This window comes from Phocoena sinus, chromosome 12 (genome assembly GCF_008692025.1).
Source record: "Phocoena sinus isolate mPhoSin1 chromosome 12, mPhoSin1.pri, whole genome shotgun sequence".
In the NCBI taxonomy this organism is placed as follows: Eukaryota; Metazoa; Chordata; class Mammalia; order Artiodactyla; family Phocoenidae; genus Phocoena; species Phocoena sinus.
In genome coordinates, this window is record NC_045774.1 from 28,017,928 (window position 1) to 28,034,146 (window position 16,219).

General features: G+C 37.0%; 1 protein-coding gene across 6 annotated transcripts in view; it reads left to right on the forward strand.

Annotated features, from left to right (window-relative positions):
• The window catches only part of AHI1 (Abelson helper integration site 1), a 215,963-nt gene that overhangs the window by 81,038 nt on the left and 118,706 nt on the right, over window positions 1–16,219 (forward strand). For 5 of the 6 annotated variants that reach the window (XR_004352595.1, XM_032651704.1, XM_032651707.1 and 2 more), the window contains 2 exons: window positions 1,389–1,415; window positions 15,288–15,405. Coding sequence is in view for 4 of the 6 variants with exons in the window: in XM_032651704.1 (XP_032507595.1) it covers window positions 1,389–1,415; window positions 15,288–15,405 (145 nt within the window). In the remaining 2 variants the exon portion in view is untranslated. The remainder of the gene's footprint in view (window positions 1–1,388; window positions 1,416–15,287; window positions 15,406–16,219) is intronic. The other variant, XR_004352596.1, reaches the window with a different exon arrangement.

Below are 16,219 nucleotides of genomic sequence, written 5' to 3' on the forward strand. Positions count from 1 at the left end.
AATTTAGTCTTATTAGTGTATCCAGAGCTGCTCAGAATCTGGGGTACCTGGTAATAGTAAAGAGTTCCACAAAAAGTTGATTTATAAACTTAAACATCTTATAATGGAAGGTATACCTCTCCAGCTGCTTGAGCACTCAAGACCACTTGCCCTTTTGAAAATTAACCTGATATCTGGGTCAGTGATCACAGAGCTGATTGTTAAGCAGAGTCATAGGAATAGGGATTGAATGGGTTTTTTAATGTTTTATGCCAATTTTGAAAAAAAAAAGATTAATTTTCTCTACCCCACAGGAGATTTCACTGTATAATAATTGGTGATGATTAACATCTGTTTAATTATGAGTAGAAACTGACATAATGAATTCCTGGTACTGTGCTAAGTGTTTTACGTGTTCACTGTATTTAATCCTCAAAACCATCCTATAATGTGGATGCTTGTATTATCCCCATTTTACAGAAGATGATGTTGAGGCTTACAGAGATCAGCAATATTGCCAGCGTCACACAGATGGAAACATTGGAGCTGAGATTCAGTCCAGGCAATCAGAATCTCATGCCCACAGTCAGTTTTACTGTCTCCTTTTAGTGATTGAAATGACTGATATCCTTTAGATGTAGTCTATGTCCCTTAGAAATTTCAGATTTAAAAAAAAGGACACTCTTCTTTTTCAGTTCTTTTTTTCTAAACTCCACATTGATTATTACCATTTTTTCCTAGTGCCGTACTAGGCTGATGATATATGCTGGTTAACAACCTTTATTGGACTAGAATATTATTTGTGTCTCCCTAGCAGCAAATTTACAAGTCATCTATTTTGTGTTGCCTTTGACTAATTTCTTTTTCAGAAGTGACTTTTTCTTGGCCTTATCCCATGAGTTGTAGGCAGTCCCCTTCTGTAGCTCCTCCAGTCATATCCTTTACTCCTCAGAAGTGTTTACTATTAGATTTCCTCTGAAGTAAATTATTAATTTGAGAATTATATGTATGGGTATTCTTATTTATAGAGATAATTATATACTGCAGTTCAGAGTGTGTCTTTTAGATACGTTAGTGTCCCAGTACAGAATTTTAGTGTTTATGCGAAGTTTACTGAGGAGACAGATTTTTCTTGAGGCAGTTACATGTAGGCCCTCCAGAGTCTTGTTTGTCAGTGCATTTTGCTTTGGCAAACCAAAATCATGTCATCGAGTCTCTTTAATTTATACTCTTTCCAGCTCATTGGAACAGTGCAGAGTGACACCTGCAGGTGATAGATTAAAAAACACTCTCCCAAATGTTGATTTTGGTTATTAAGAGATTAATATCTGAATGTGTTAAAAAGAGTTGATATTTTATTAAATGAAATTATGAGTATTTCTTTACTTATTTTATCCTATTTCTTTTAGGAGGTGATACGAGCCTGTGCTGCAAAGGTGAGTGGTTTTTGTTGTTGTTTTAGAATTTTAGTTTTTTATACAGCAAGTTCTTATCAGTCATCCATTTTATTCATATTAGTATATACATGTCAATCCCAATCTCCCAATTCATCCCACACCCCTCCCCCACTTCCCCCCTTGGTGTCCATACGTTTGTTCTCTACATCTGCATCTCTTTCTGCCCTGCAAACCCGTTCATCTGTACCATTTTTCTAGGTTCCACATATATGCGTTAATATACGATATTTGTTTTTCTCTTTCTGACTTACTTCACTGTGTATGACAGTCTCTAGAGTGAGTGGTTTTTATTACCAGGAAGATAACTTTAGTTTTCATTGTGATGCACCAAAGAATTGAAATGTACCGTTCATAGTTGTAATAGAACTTTTACAAAGTTCATCTGATACATATATTCTGCATTTGAGCTCGGATTTATCAAGGAATCGTAATACTGGCACCTGAGAATTCAGCAAGTAGCTTCATATTTCTGAAGATTTAAAAATATTAAGTGATTGGGATATACTTTCAGTAAAGGGCCAGCAAGATCATTTCCTTCTCTGAGAAAAATATTATATGATACTTTATAGGTAAGAGACAGCAATACAGTTCCAATGGGTGAATGCTGAGTATAGTGTATAAGCCTTGAAATGAACGTAAGCCACACATAAACGGCAATGATATATTGTGCTGATAATGCTCTGGATCATTTATACCATGTTTCATACTTCCTTTCCCATTTCACTGTATAACAATCCTGAGAGACAGATTAGATATTATTGTTATTCCAATTTTAGAAGAGAGGAAACTGAGGCTGAGAGAGGTTAAGTGATGTATGTTGCCCAAGACCCCAAAGTTGGTCTGAAAATGGAGGTATACAAAAAGGCCCTTGATTATTAATCAATTTCAACTAAATTGTATCTGGGATGCTGTCAACACAACAGCTTTCTTCCTTCTACAAGCAAGGTTATTTTATGTACAACCTTTAACTCAATTGTCAAGAAAATAAGTTTTATTTAAAAGAGCTGGAATAACACCACATGTTCGTCCTTCCCTCTTATTTTCTTCTGTCTGTTCCCAAAATTCAGTTGAATAATTAGACATCCGTTTATTTATCAAATATGATTATATATGTCACAAAGTGAAAGGTGAGACCTCCAGAAGGGAAAGAATTAAAGTGGTATTAGTATATTCAAAGACTGCTTTATATAATGTCAGTGCAGTGGAAATACTGTTTTTACTCAGTAGACACCTCCTACCATGTGGCAGGTGCTTGGAATACAGAAGTAAGTTGGCTATTGTCTCGTTCCACATGGGGCATCTTATGGAGGAAATGTGTCAGAAAACACTGGGCTTATCCCATCACTGAGCTGTCCAGTATCAGTCAGGACCCATCACTTTTTTACCTAATTATCACAAGTCAACAGGAAATAGAATATAGACAAGGGGAAGGAAGATGGGGAAAAAGGAGAACAAGCTATATTCTGACTTAGGCTGCAGATGTTCAGGAAACTTGTTCCTGATAGCAATGATTGGTGTAATGATTGTAGCTCTAAGATTACTAAATCTTCTTAAGTATGTATAGAATATAAAACTGGAGTCAAAAAAGTAGTTTATCCTCTTGATTAGCAGTTCAGAGCTATTTCTCTTTATTTTAACACATGTATTATGTACCCCTCTTTTGTAATGCTGTCTGAATGTCCAAAGAGTAAAGTGTTCTGCACATATTTGGCAAAAGGCTTTATGGAGAACGTCCTCTGCTATTCTGAAAACTTCCTGAGGGTGGAGGTTCATGTCATTCATCTTTGTATTCCTAGTACTTAACAAAAGTAGAATAGTCATTGAAAATATGACATTTCTGGAAATTAATCAAGGTCTGGAAAGATTAACCTACTAGTGTATTTAGTTATTTTTTATGACAGTTTTATTGAGATATAATACACATACCATAATATCCACCCTTTTAAAGTGTACAGTTTATTGGCTTTTATTATATACACAGAGTTGTGCAACCATCACTACCATCTGGAGTTCTTTCATTCCCTCCAAAAAGAAGCCCCGTATCTCTTAGCAATCATTCTCCATTTCTGGGTAGGGACATGCACACACACACACACACACACACAAAACACTCAAACTCCTGCTAACCACTAATATACTCTCTGTCTCTATAGATTTGCCTATTCTGGACATTTTATGTAAATGGAATCATAGAATATGTGATTGTTTGTTACTGGCTTCTGCAGATTAGAATACTGTTTTCATGGGTCCTCCATTTGTAGCATGTATGAGTACTACTTTTTATTGTCAAATAAGATTCCATTGTATAAATATATTGCATGTTGCTTATCCATTCATCAGTTTACAGACATCTGTGTTGTTTATACATTTTAGCAATTAAGAAGAATGCTACTATGAACATGTGTGTACAAGTTTTTGTGTGGGCATATGTTTTTATTTCTCTGGGGTATATATCTAAGAATGAAATTGTTGGGTCATATGGTAACTCTATGTTTAACATTTTGGGAAACTACCAAACTGTTTTCCAAAGTGGCTGCAGCATTTTAGAATCCCACTAGCAGTGGTTCCAGTTCCTCCTCATCCTTGTCAACACTTACTATTTTCTGTCTTTATAGCCATCCTAGTGGGTGGGAAGTGGCGTCTCATTGTGATTTTCACTTGCATTTTCTTAATGACTAAAGGTGTTGAGTATTTTTGTTGCGCTGTTTTTATATCTTCCTTGGAGAAGTGTCTATTCGACTCCTTTACCTGTTCTTTAAAAAAAGAATTATTTATTTTTATTGTTCACCTTAAGAGTTCTTTATATATTCTGGATACAAGTCTCTTGTCAGATAGATGATCTGCAAATGTTTTATCCCATTTTGTGGGTTGCCCTTTTAATTTCTTGATGGTATTCTTTAAAACAAAAAGGCTTTAATTGTTATGAAATTAAGTTAATCTATTTTTTTCTTCTGTCATTTGTGCTTTTGATGTCATATATAAGAAACCATTGCCTAACCCAATGTTCCAGAGATTTACTGCTCTGTTTTCTAGGATCTTTATATTTTTAACTCATATTTAGGTCTGTGATTATTTTGAGTTATTTTTTTTAATATGATGTGATGTAGAGGTCTAATTTTATTCCATTTGCATATGGCTGTCTAGTTGTCCCAGCACCATTTATTGAAAAGAGTATTCTTTCCCCATTGAATGGTCTTTACACTGTTGTCAAAAGACTTTACTCTTAAAAGCAGAATATATTTATGTCATTTCTCATCTGTTACATCCAGAATAATAAATTTTTACCAGGTACCTAAGTTTTTTCTTCCCTAAATCCCATCTAGATTTTTATATTGTTGAAGATTTATTCCTTTTTTTTCCATTAACAGTCTTTAAACAAATATTTATCGAATGCATACCAAGTGTGTGTGTGCGTGTGTGTGTGTGCATGTGTGTGTGTGTGAGAGAGAGAGAGACCATGTGTGCACATGGAGAATACAACAGTGAATAAGAACATTCTATTGTAGGGAGACAAATAACAAAAAAGGAAATAAGATGATTTCAGCAAGAAGTGATGTGAAGAAAATAAAATAGGCCCATGGGACAAAGAATGACTGGGGGAAGTTATACTCTAAAGGATGATCATGGAAGGCCTCTCTGAGAGAAATACTTGACAAGGAGCTAGTCCTGTCCTGCAAAAGTCCTCATCTAGGAATAAAACTGGCATGCTGGAGGAGCAGAAAGAACACCACTAAGCTTAAGTGGGATAGTGAGCCAGCAAGGAGGAACAGTGTTTCCTGACAAGTTGGAGAGAAAATCAGGAGATCAGGCGTGCCTTTTAAAGGGCCTTGTAAGCATGGTAATGTAGGGGAGGAAAAACTTTACCTTCTAGTTTCTGTGGCTATTCTAAGAATTAAGTTGGCATAGACAGATTAACAGGAGAAAAAATACAATTTTAATTACATACATACATGAGCTCCATGGAGTTATGGTATTCCAAAGGCTGCCGGGTAACTGAGGCTTATATACCATCCTGAGCCTAGAAAAGGGATGGAGAGATCTGGGGCTTCAGAGGCAGAATGCAATTCAAGGGAAGGTGAGAGGAGGAACTGGTTAGTAGACAAGGTTACCCTGCCATGCAGATAAGTGTCTCAGGTGAAAAAGTTGTCCCTGATGACAGCTCTTTTCCTGGTATAGTCGATCCCCTTTCTAGTGTATTGGGTTGGTCAAAAAGTGCGTTCGGATTTTTCCATAACATCTTAGGAAAAACCTGAACAAGCTTTTCTTTTTTTTGAGAAAGGCCAGTGAACCTTTTTTTTTTTTTAACACAACTAACTAAATTTATTTATTTATTTTTGGCTGCATTGGGTCTTTGTTGCTGTGCACAGGCTTTCTCTAGTTGCGTCGAGCAGAGGCTACTCTTCGTTGCAGTACGCAGACCTCACATTACAGTGGCTTCTCTTGCTGTGGAGCATGGCCTCTAGGTGTGCGGGTTTTAGTAGTTGTGGCATTCGGGCTCAGTGGTTGTGGCTCACGGGCTCTAGAGCACAGCCTCAGTAGTTGTGGCACACGAGCTTAGTTGCTCCGTGGCATGTGGGATCTTCCCAGACCAGGGCTCAAACCCGTGTCCCCTGCATTGGCAGGCGGATTCTTAACAACTGCACCACCAGGGAAGTTCCCCGAAAGAACTTTTTGGCCAGCCCAGTATATTTCCCTTACAAAAGGGTAACTTCCACTCTGTTTTCAGAACTCCTGTGTCTAAAGTTTCTCAAAGTAATCCTTATACCAAAGAGACATATTTTGGGGTGGCATATTCTGCTATCCTTCTTTAAGGAGTTTAGGATGTTGATTTAATTAGAGAAACAAGTGATTAAGATGTTAAGCTAGAGAGAATGTGAGAATAGATTTTAAAAGGAGAGTAAGGGTCTCAGTTCAAGAAAGAGGAGATTGTGGCCTGGACTAGGATGGTATTAAAAGATAAACTGAGGCATATTAAACATTTTAAGAGGGTTTTTGGAGCAAAAAATGATTCGAATTGGGCAAGGCCAAGCCAGAAATCATTAGAAGCATTTCACCAACAGGAGCTGGGGAAAGACTTCTATAGAGAAAAGGCAGAAGCAAAACAAGGAAATTATTGATAGGCTATAGTTTAAAGCCTAGTTGGCTGTTGTGATTAGTTGTCCTTAGGTTTCAATTTTGCAACCTTGAAGTATTTACAGGCTTAGATTTTGTGGTCATAGGCTACCCTGGCATTAGTGCCACCTCAGTCTAATGGTCCCCTTGATTAATTACCTTAACAATGATAATAATGGAAATGCCAGCAATGCACAGATTTGGGATATATTTTGGACATAGATTCAACAAAACTTGGTGATGGATTAGATGTGGTGTAAGAGAAAGAAATTAGAAATAACTTCTATGTTGCTGCTTTCAGCAGCTGTGTAGCAGTGCTTTTTAATGAGGTGAGGAATACTGGAGTGGAGTTTTCAATATGACCATAGCTGAGAAGTAGGCAATTGGATATATGAGTCTTAAGCTCAGGGGAGAAGTCAGGGCTAAAGTCCTTTTTGTTCTAAACTGTCAGATTTGGTAAGATCACCTGGGCAGAGATTATAGCTAAATACCTGAGGTCCTGGTCCAGGAGAGGGTATGTCAGAAAATCCCAGAGGAAGTATTTTAAGAAAGAGGAGTGATACACAGTCACATGCTACTGAGAGAAAGAGTAAAATGAGGACAATAACAGGCACGGTGGTGTCCTCTGGTTACCTAGATGAGTGCTGTTTCAGTAAGTGGCTGAGACAAAAGCACAGTTGAAGTGAGTTGAAGACAGAATGGGAGAATATAAAGCAGAGACTGTGTAGGCCATTCTTTTAAGACATTTTAACTGGGGAGCAGAGAAGCAGCAACTGGAGGGGAACATTAGATGGACAATATTAAAGCATATTTATTTGCTGATGGGAATGATTCAATGGTGATGGAGTAGTTGATAATGTCCCATGGAGGTGATAATTGCTGGACTCAAGTCCTAGAAAATGTGAAAGGGGATGTAATCCTGAATACCAATGGAGAAACTAGCCTTCAGAGAAGGGCGTTTTCATCCTTTCTGATAGGCACATAGGTAGAAAGTATGGGTAGATGCTCAGATACAGATTTGATGATGGGAAGATAAAAGAGTTCTCATCTGATTACTTCTGAGATAGTAATTGGTATTAGAAGTCTGTTACATTGCTCTGAATTTCAGTTGCCCTGGACTACTCACACATAAATTTATAATTTACAAATTTCCTTGCACTTTCCTTTGTTTAGGATTGGACTGAAGCATACCAGAAATGGTATGAGTCTATTTCCATTAAGCTTTGTATGATTCCTCACAAATGGAATTTGTCTGTTTTTCTCGTGTTCTCAGACATATTTATTCATACCTGGCATGTTATATAATTGGGCTTATTCTGCCTTAAATTGTAATTAATTTTGCCTGTCTTTTCCAGAATTAAATTATGAATTCCCTCAGGGAGGAACAACGCTTTTCTTTCTTCCCTCTCCCTCCCCCTCCTCCCCTCTCTCCCTTCCATCTTTCCTTCTTTTTAAGTTTTACATGGTATTGCTTCCACCTCTAATCTTTACACGTCTGAATTTCCACACGCCTCTGGAAGCTTCTGGAAGCCAGGGGACTTCATCTTTTTTTTTTTTCAATTATTGATATCATCTACCCTAAATGAATGTAAATGTAACCAAGCTAAAGTTTATTGAAGAGTGCTATAAAGGTGAAGTAATGGTCTGTATTATAGTTTAAACTATCTTGGAGCATATTATTCACTGAAAAATAAAAAGGTTTAAAAAAATAAAGACTCCAATGAAAATAAGTTTTTAAAACTTCTTTAAAAAAAACTATTTTGACAGTATTTGGAAGACTGGCTTGGCTGTAGGAGTAGCACAAGCTACAATAGGCCACGAAAAGAAATTATGGACTTTTGTTACTGGATATCTTAGAAAACAGGAAGAACCTTTGTTTTAGGAAAAACCAGTTTTCCTCCCGTCTCTCTCACTCTCACACTCCTACCACACTCCGACATTTCTGACATCAGAGGTGGCGGGGTTTCCCTCATCAGCCAGTTCTGAGACACCAGCTGGGTGAACTGCAACTTAATTCTGACACTGTCTACCTGAAGATAGCATCAAATCCTACAAATTAAAGGCTCAGTCGCACAAGCCTGCCCCCCTCACCCCGCTTCAGGCGCCAGTTGCGAGTCCAGGTTACTTGTGCTTCTGACCAATCAGCTATAAATCGAGATTGCACCCACCCACTCCTTGGGTTTGATTGATTTGCTGAAGCAGCTCTCAGGACTCAAGAAAACAGTTTACTTGCTATCTATCAGGTTATTATAAAATGATATGATAAAGGATGGACGTCCAGGTGGAAGAAATGCATAGAGCAAGGCATGTGGGAGGGGGCATGGTCCTTCCTTGCCCTCCTCTGGGTGTGACATTCTCCCAGCACGTCCCTGTGCTCACCATCCTGGAAGCTCTGCGAACCCCATATTGTCGGGATTTTTATGGTGACTTCAGGTAGGCATGGTCAGTTATTAACTCCATTTCCAGCCCCTCTCTCCCCCCTGGAAAATGGAGAGTGGGCCTGAAAATTCTAAGCTTCTCATCATTTCTTGGTCTTTCTGGTGATCAGTCCCATCTAGAAGCCCACCAAGAGTCACTTCCCTAGAACAAAAGACATTCCTATCACCTAGGAAATTCCAAGAGATTTTGGAGCTCAGCTTCAGGAACCAGAGTCAAAGATAAAATATGAGGACAAGAGATGCTCCCAGTGCTCTTATCAATTAGGAAACCGCAAGGGTTTCGGGAGCTCTGTGCCAGGAACCGGGAGCAGAGACCTATATTTATATATTCTTTTCTATTATTTCGCACTCCTGTTTCTAGATTTAAATAGGAGTATTAAACCATGTAAATTAATGAGTTTCTTACTTTTAAGCCCATTATTCTGTAATTCTTATCATCAAAAAGTTACTTACATTTGAGAAGTCTTGAATACAAATACCACCTTAAATTTGGGTAAGGTTTTAAAACATGCACTGTTTTCATATGTATTAATGCATTTGGCTTCTGTGTAGTTCTTATTAGTGCTACACCAGCCACTTACTAAAGAAAGGTAGACGAAACCTGTTCCTTACCCTCAAGAAGATTACAGTCTGATGGATGATAACTAACAGTGTAAGTAATCGTACTAAAGTGTTACCAGTGCCATAGTACTAGAAGATGTGGGGTTAGTGGAGAGACAAAGGAGGGGGAGGTAAGTTCTATTGGGAGAGTCTGAAAGGCTTTTCGTACATGGTATAATACTTGAGGGAAAGCTTGCAGAAGGAGTTGGTATCCACAAGGCAGATGGAGCCAGGAAGGAAGCCCATTCCAGGAAACAGGAACAGCATGAACTAAGTCACAGAGACATGCAACAACCTGGCATGTCTGGGGAGCTGTATGCAATTTGTTGTAGCTGGAACATAGGAGATGGAGCAGTAAGGTGGGAAAGCTAGGTAGTTGTTATAATATAGAAAGCTTTGTATGCCATACTAAAAAGTATGGATTTTATCCAGTGGAACAGTTGATGATGGGTTTTAAACAGAAGTGGTGCTCAATAAAATAAGCATTTTAGAAAAATCATCCTGGTAGCAGTATAGAAGAAGAATTAGAGAAGAGACAAGAGATAGGAAAACAAATCAGGAGACTACTGCAGCAGTAACACTAACTGTGGAGTAGTGGCATCAGATGCCAGAGCACCTGATTGACTTGATGAGTGACTCTGTGTGAAGCAAGAGGAAGCAGTCCAAGGTGATGCCCATCTGTCTGGCTGGGGCAGCTGGGGGGCTGGTGATATCTTTCCCTGAGGAAGTGAACAACAGGGGAAAGGTTAATTTGGTTTTGAACTTACCAATCAGAAGAGTCTTATTGCGTTGGCCAAAAGTTCGCGGTTTTCCATAAGATCGTGCGGAAAACCCCGAACGAACTTTTTGGCCAACCCAATATATTGAAGAATCATCAGCATAAAAGGCAGATGAAGCAGTGAAAACAAACATTACTGCCCAGGATAGCCATGTGTTGTGAGGGAAGAAGAGGGCCCAGTGTGTCTAGCAAACAACACTCATAGGCAGTGGCAGGATCACCAACAGAAAAATGGTTTCCCAGAAACAGGAGAGTTATTGACAAGGTCAGCTATCTTAGAGGCCTCAATGAATCCGCTAAATTTGATCATTTGAAGTCCACGATGACTTTAACTTCAGTTTTAGTGTTCTGATGGATAAAAGCTTTGTTGTACTGCTTGAAAGTGAATGGTTGAGGTATATGGATAGCAGTTATGTGCTATTTTTCAAGAAATTTAACTTTCAATGAAGCATAAGGAAATTATGGAATCACAGTGAGAATTTGTTTTCTATTTTTATACTAAAGTAGAAAGGTTTATGCTTATAGCCTTTAGGCAAACAGCCAGTAGAGAATTTGGAAGTAGAATTGGGAAGAGTTTTAAGGATATCCCCAAGGGGGACAGATGGAGGGATTAATCTTGAATGGAAGGGTACCTCTTTCTCTGACATTAGGAGAAACAGAAAGGTAGGTGCAAGAGGTATGTTCTTGGAAGTGAGGATTTCGGGGGGTCCAGCACCAAATTTTCTCTCTGGAGTAAGGAAATACACTAAGAGAGAAAGGAGGTAAAGGTTTGTTATTGCAAGATGCATCGAGGTAAATTGGCTTTCCCTAAGGCATATTACTGCTGGATAAGTGGTTTGAACCAGGACTAGATCTTAATTTTGAGCTTCTCACGGAGGAATATATCAGTAATCTTTGAACCACCAGTCCTTGGTATATGTATCAAGGGTTCAAAAAATCTTGATTAAATATTACAAAGTAAAACTTTGTTATGACTGATCCCAATTAGAATTCTAGTTTAGTTAATACAGCATTGGTGAACTGATTTGGGGGAGATTTTCTAGCACGTTACCTCACTGTAAAAATTTCTCTTTAATAGTAACAGTGTTTCTTTCTAATCCCTCACTTCACTGTCCCAACTTGCAAGGAAATTATCTGGGGCCTAGAGATCATGTTGTATTTCTCTTTATGACACCATAGCCAACTCATTTCTTAGGTTTTACTAACCTAGATATCACAGAAATGTAAGCTGCTTTTAGAACTTATGTTATGAGATGTTAAGAGACCTGCTTCAGATAACTTGAATCTCACTCTGGCTCAAGTTTTCTGTTTAACTTGTTTTGTAATATTGGGATTTTAATTTTTACAACACACATATAACTTGCAACAAAACATTTCCTACATACTGTCTAGGTTTTTGAACTGTCTTCAAATTAAAGTATTATCTGCGTTGTTGTTCAAATTTAGTTCAAAAAATAGACAGTTGTCTGGAGGACGTGGGACAAATTTGTTAACATACACATACAGACAGTATTAATATCTTTTCCGTTATCATTTAAAACCATTTGAAGTGTCTTCACAAGTTGAACCTTTAAAAACAGTTCTTCAGGTGAATATAGCATATAAAGTCAGCTGAAATGATTAGACTTGTAAGTGTATATGGAAATCAGTGTTATATATCTCCCAGTGGTTTTACAATTTAGTCACTAAAAGGTAAACTATTGATGGCCTGTTTAGTTTTGTGCATTCAATTTTAGGTTAGAGCAATGACTTTTTTAACATGAAAATTAACCCCCTCCTAGAGAATTAGTATTTGCATATTTTACACAAAACTATTTATATCCAGAAAGAGTAGGCAAAACAGTTTTGTGATTAACTTGGCAGTTCTAGGTGTTTTTTTTTTCTTTTTCTCTATTATGAATTTCCTTAAATTTTTATGCTTTTCTTTTTACACAGTATGGAGGTATTAAACTGACTTTGGCAGACTGTGGTTTTTGCATGAAGCAAGCAGAAAAGTGTGTTGTAAAAAGAGGATAGATTGTTGTAGGGTAGACTATCTTAGCCAACCTTTCTGTTGTTGTAAAATTATTAAGCAATTCTTTTCCACAGCATATATTTCAAAAATAGATATTGCTTCACTGTATTTAATGGTTGTTATTATTTTTCTTCCTTTAAATGAAGTAGTGAATATGTGTAAGCTAGCTTTGAAAATACTTGGAGTTCTAATTTCAAATCACTATAATAATTAACAGTTATCCCAGCCTTAGAAACTGACTCATCTGCTCTGTTAGGTTGCCACTTACCACTTCATGGACATTCAAATAGTCTCTAAGAAATGTGTCCTTGGGCTTCCCTGGTGGCGCAGTGGTTGAGAGTCCGCCTGCCGATGCAGGGGACACGGGTTCGTGCCCCGGTCCAGGAAGATCCCACATGCCGCAGAGCGGCTGGGCCCATGAGCCATGGCTGCTGAGCCTGCGTGTCAGGAGCCTGTGCTCCGCAACGTGAGAGGCCACAACAGTGAAAGGCCCGCATAGCACCAAAAAAAAAAAAAAAAGAAAGAAAAGAAAAGAAATGCGTCCAGAAAGAGCAAATTATAAAAATGCTTAGGAAAAACATGTAATTGTAGATTATAGTTGAGGTTTTTTAACAGCATTTTACTCAAAAAGAGTGGCAAGTCTTTCTGTTTGAGTGGAGGCATTTAAGTATCCTCTTCTAGCTTTCTTGGTATCCATTTTTGTTTTAACACAAGTAAATTAAGGCAGATTGTGTGTGTGTGTGTGTGTGTGTGTGTGTGTGTGTGTGTGTGTGTGTGGTGTCCAGCATACACCTGTTCTTTTGCACCAGATTTCAAAATGCTTTGTTTGACACGTAGGATAAAAATTTTTAAGAACACAGAAGTAAAACTGAAAAATGATTCTAAAAAGAGAAGTGGATTAAATAGTTAAGTGATAAATATGTCATTTTGTATATAGTACTTCCATTTAAAAGCATAGCATTCTGAAAAATTTACTGCATCTTCTTACTGCATTACGTATTTTTAATTACCCTTACTTGTAGTGATGTTAATGATAACTAATATTTATATGGCACTTGATTTGTATAGCACTTCAGGTTCCCTTTACCAACGTACTTTGTTTAATCTATTTCATATTTAATATGTTATTTAGTGCTTTATGGTTAGCCTATGTGAATAGCTCTTTATAATACCAGTTCATTGTTACTGCTCTTTAGGTACACTTCCTTTGACGCATACGTACTATTTTTGTTATCTCCATTTAAAGATGGAAAATGAAGTTCAATGATGTTAAGTGATAGCATTGTTACTTTAGCTGTTGTATCAATATAGTCAACTTTAATTTTGGTCAATGTTTAATAATGGCTCCTTACAGAATTTTTCTAGCTGGATAATTTTTCTTAGCATTGATGTAGTATTTGACCCCATCTAACTACTTTGAAAAATATTTTTATTTTTTATAAGATGATACCACAACAGTTTAGGAACCTTAGAACTATATTATCATCTGGTCTTAATTGACTTTTTCACCAAATTATCTTTCCTTCAAGAGAAAAACTTAATCTAAGATATACCATTTACTATCACTGTTTGAAAGAAGGGAAGCATTTACAAACATTATGTAAATAATGAGTCAGATAAAGGGCATGTAACCACAACCCGGTACTACTGTATACAGAACACCAAAAGGGAATTTTTAAATACTAATACAGTAGAAGTCCTCTGTGTAGTTTTGGTTATTGCAAAAAAAAAGAGAGGGGCTTCCCTGGTGGCGCAGTGGTTGAGAGTCCGCCTGCCGATGCAGGGGACATGGGTTCGTGCCCCGGTCCGGGAGGATCCCACATGCCGCGGAGTGGCTGGGCCCGTGAGCCATGGCCGCTGAGCCTGCGCGTCCGGAGCCTGTGCTCCACAGCGGGAGAGGCCGCAACAGTGAGAGGCCCGCATACCGCAAAAAAAAAAAGAAAGGAGCTATTTTCATCTATTGATATTTACATACCATAAACTATCATTTAACAGTTTGTTAATTCACAGATTACTTTTGAAACTATTTCAAATTTTTTCAAAATTAGATCATATTTTATCGTGCTTTTTGAAAGTGATAAAAATAATAAGATAAATGAATGATTTATTAATAATGAGTGACTAGATCACTGCTGAAATTGTTTGAGCTACAAAATGAATTTACTAGACATTTAAAACTTTTTTTGTGACATGTATTTTTCTACAGTAGCTGTAGTTATAATGTTGCACTTGTTATTCTTTTCATTTCTGTGAAACTATTGTACTCAGACAACTAGTAGGATTTTTGTGTTGTAGAACATTGTATTTACTTACAGAAATTTTGCTTGTTCATTATTTTAGTTGTTCTTTGACATTGTCTTAAGAATGAGATTTTTTGATGCAGTGGAATCTATTTCACTTGGCAAGTTAGGCTGCAGCTGTGTTATCTATGTCACCATGATGTATATAAACATGAATATTACAGGTGTTTTCTGTGCAGTCTGAAAAGGAAGTACCTGCTATTTCAAAAATGCTAAAGAAATGTGGGTGTGAAACATTTTAACCCTTTCTTAATTGAAAGCAGTCAAGGAGTCACTTTTATTTTTCACATTTTGTTTGGCATAACTTTTAAGACCACTCTGAGTTACAAATAAAGTCAATTCCATGCTAAGCAAACTTGTTTTCAAAGTAAGGCAGATCGACTTTCATATAGTTACGCTTTCACTACCACTGTATTCCTTCTTTGATAAAAACTATTCTGTAAAATCTTTAAAGTTTTGTAAACTCTTAAAAACTAAGCATATAAATCATTGCCACTCCTTTTGACAAGTGTCCTGGTTTGCATCGTAAGCAACTATTTCTCATCCAGTTTTTGCATCAGTAACCCAGGAAATTACGCTTTCGTTTCTGATTTGCCTTTCCTATTACAGGTTAACAAAAATCTCTCGTTTACTTCAGTATCGGCCTCCTCACAACAGTCGAAGTCAAAACAGTCAAACGTGCTGGACGCTCATCAGATTCTGCGTCAGTTTGGTTTCACTCAAACTGGTGAGCCCCTTTCTTACTTTGACTGTTCTTTCAATGTTCAGATTCTGTTTTTTAATGGATATCATTTATTTCACTTCAGAAATCTGGCTCATAGCGTTGTAATGGTCAGTTTTCACACCTGATGAATTATATTCCAGCATTTTTTCTTTCTAAATTATTTCAAAAGCAAATTTGAATTTGGTAATTTTAATAGTAGACACTCCCAACCTCTATTCTATTGAGCAGATAATAATTTAAAGGTAGCAAAACATGTGAGTTTTAAACATGTATAATATAAAATCTGATTCAGTTTCCCTTGGGTAAAGGAACCATAGTTTATGGATAATCACATTTTGTAATTCATTTCAAGGAAAGCCTACATAAAATGCATTTTGGCAGAAACAGAATACATCCTGCCAGTACTATCGTGTTTCTTTAAAATTAGAAAATTAAGAAAATATGCAAAGAAGCTAGTTATTAAAATGTATATCAATCACAGAGTTGAACCATACAACTGCAAATTTTTAGGCTAATGTTTTAAATTAATTTGAATAAGGTTTTCAGAGGATATCAAAGAAAAAGCATCTAGGTGAGAAATGTGTATTTTTGGTATTGAAAGATGACTATTTCTATTCATTAGCTTTAGGTTTTTTATGGTATTTTTTCTGCTATTGAAGTCTTTTAGAAAGATGAGACAGCTGAGAATAGCAAAACAGTTGGCTTTGACAGAGAGTTATAAGAAGAAGAAGAAACTTGAGCTTGAAAAGATCAACATACTTTATTTAGAAATTTAGGAACAATATTACTTTTCTACTTTGAAGGTATTTGGAGTTTA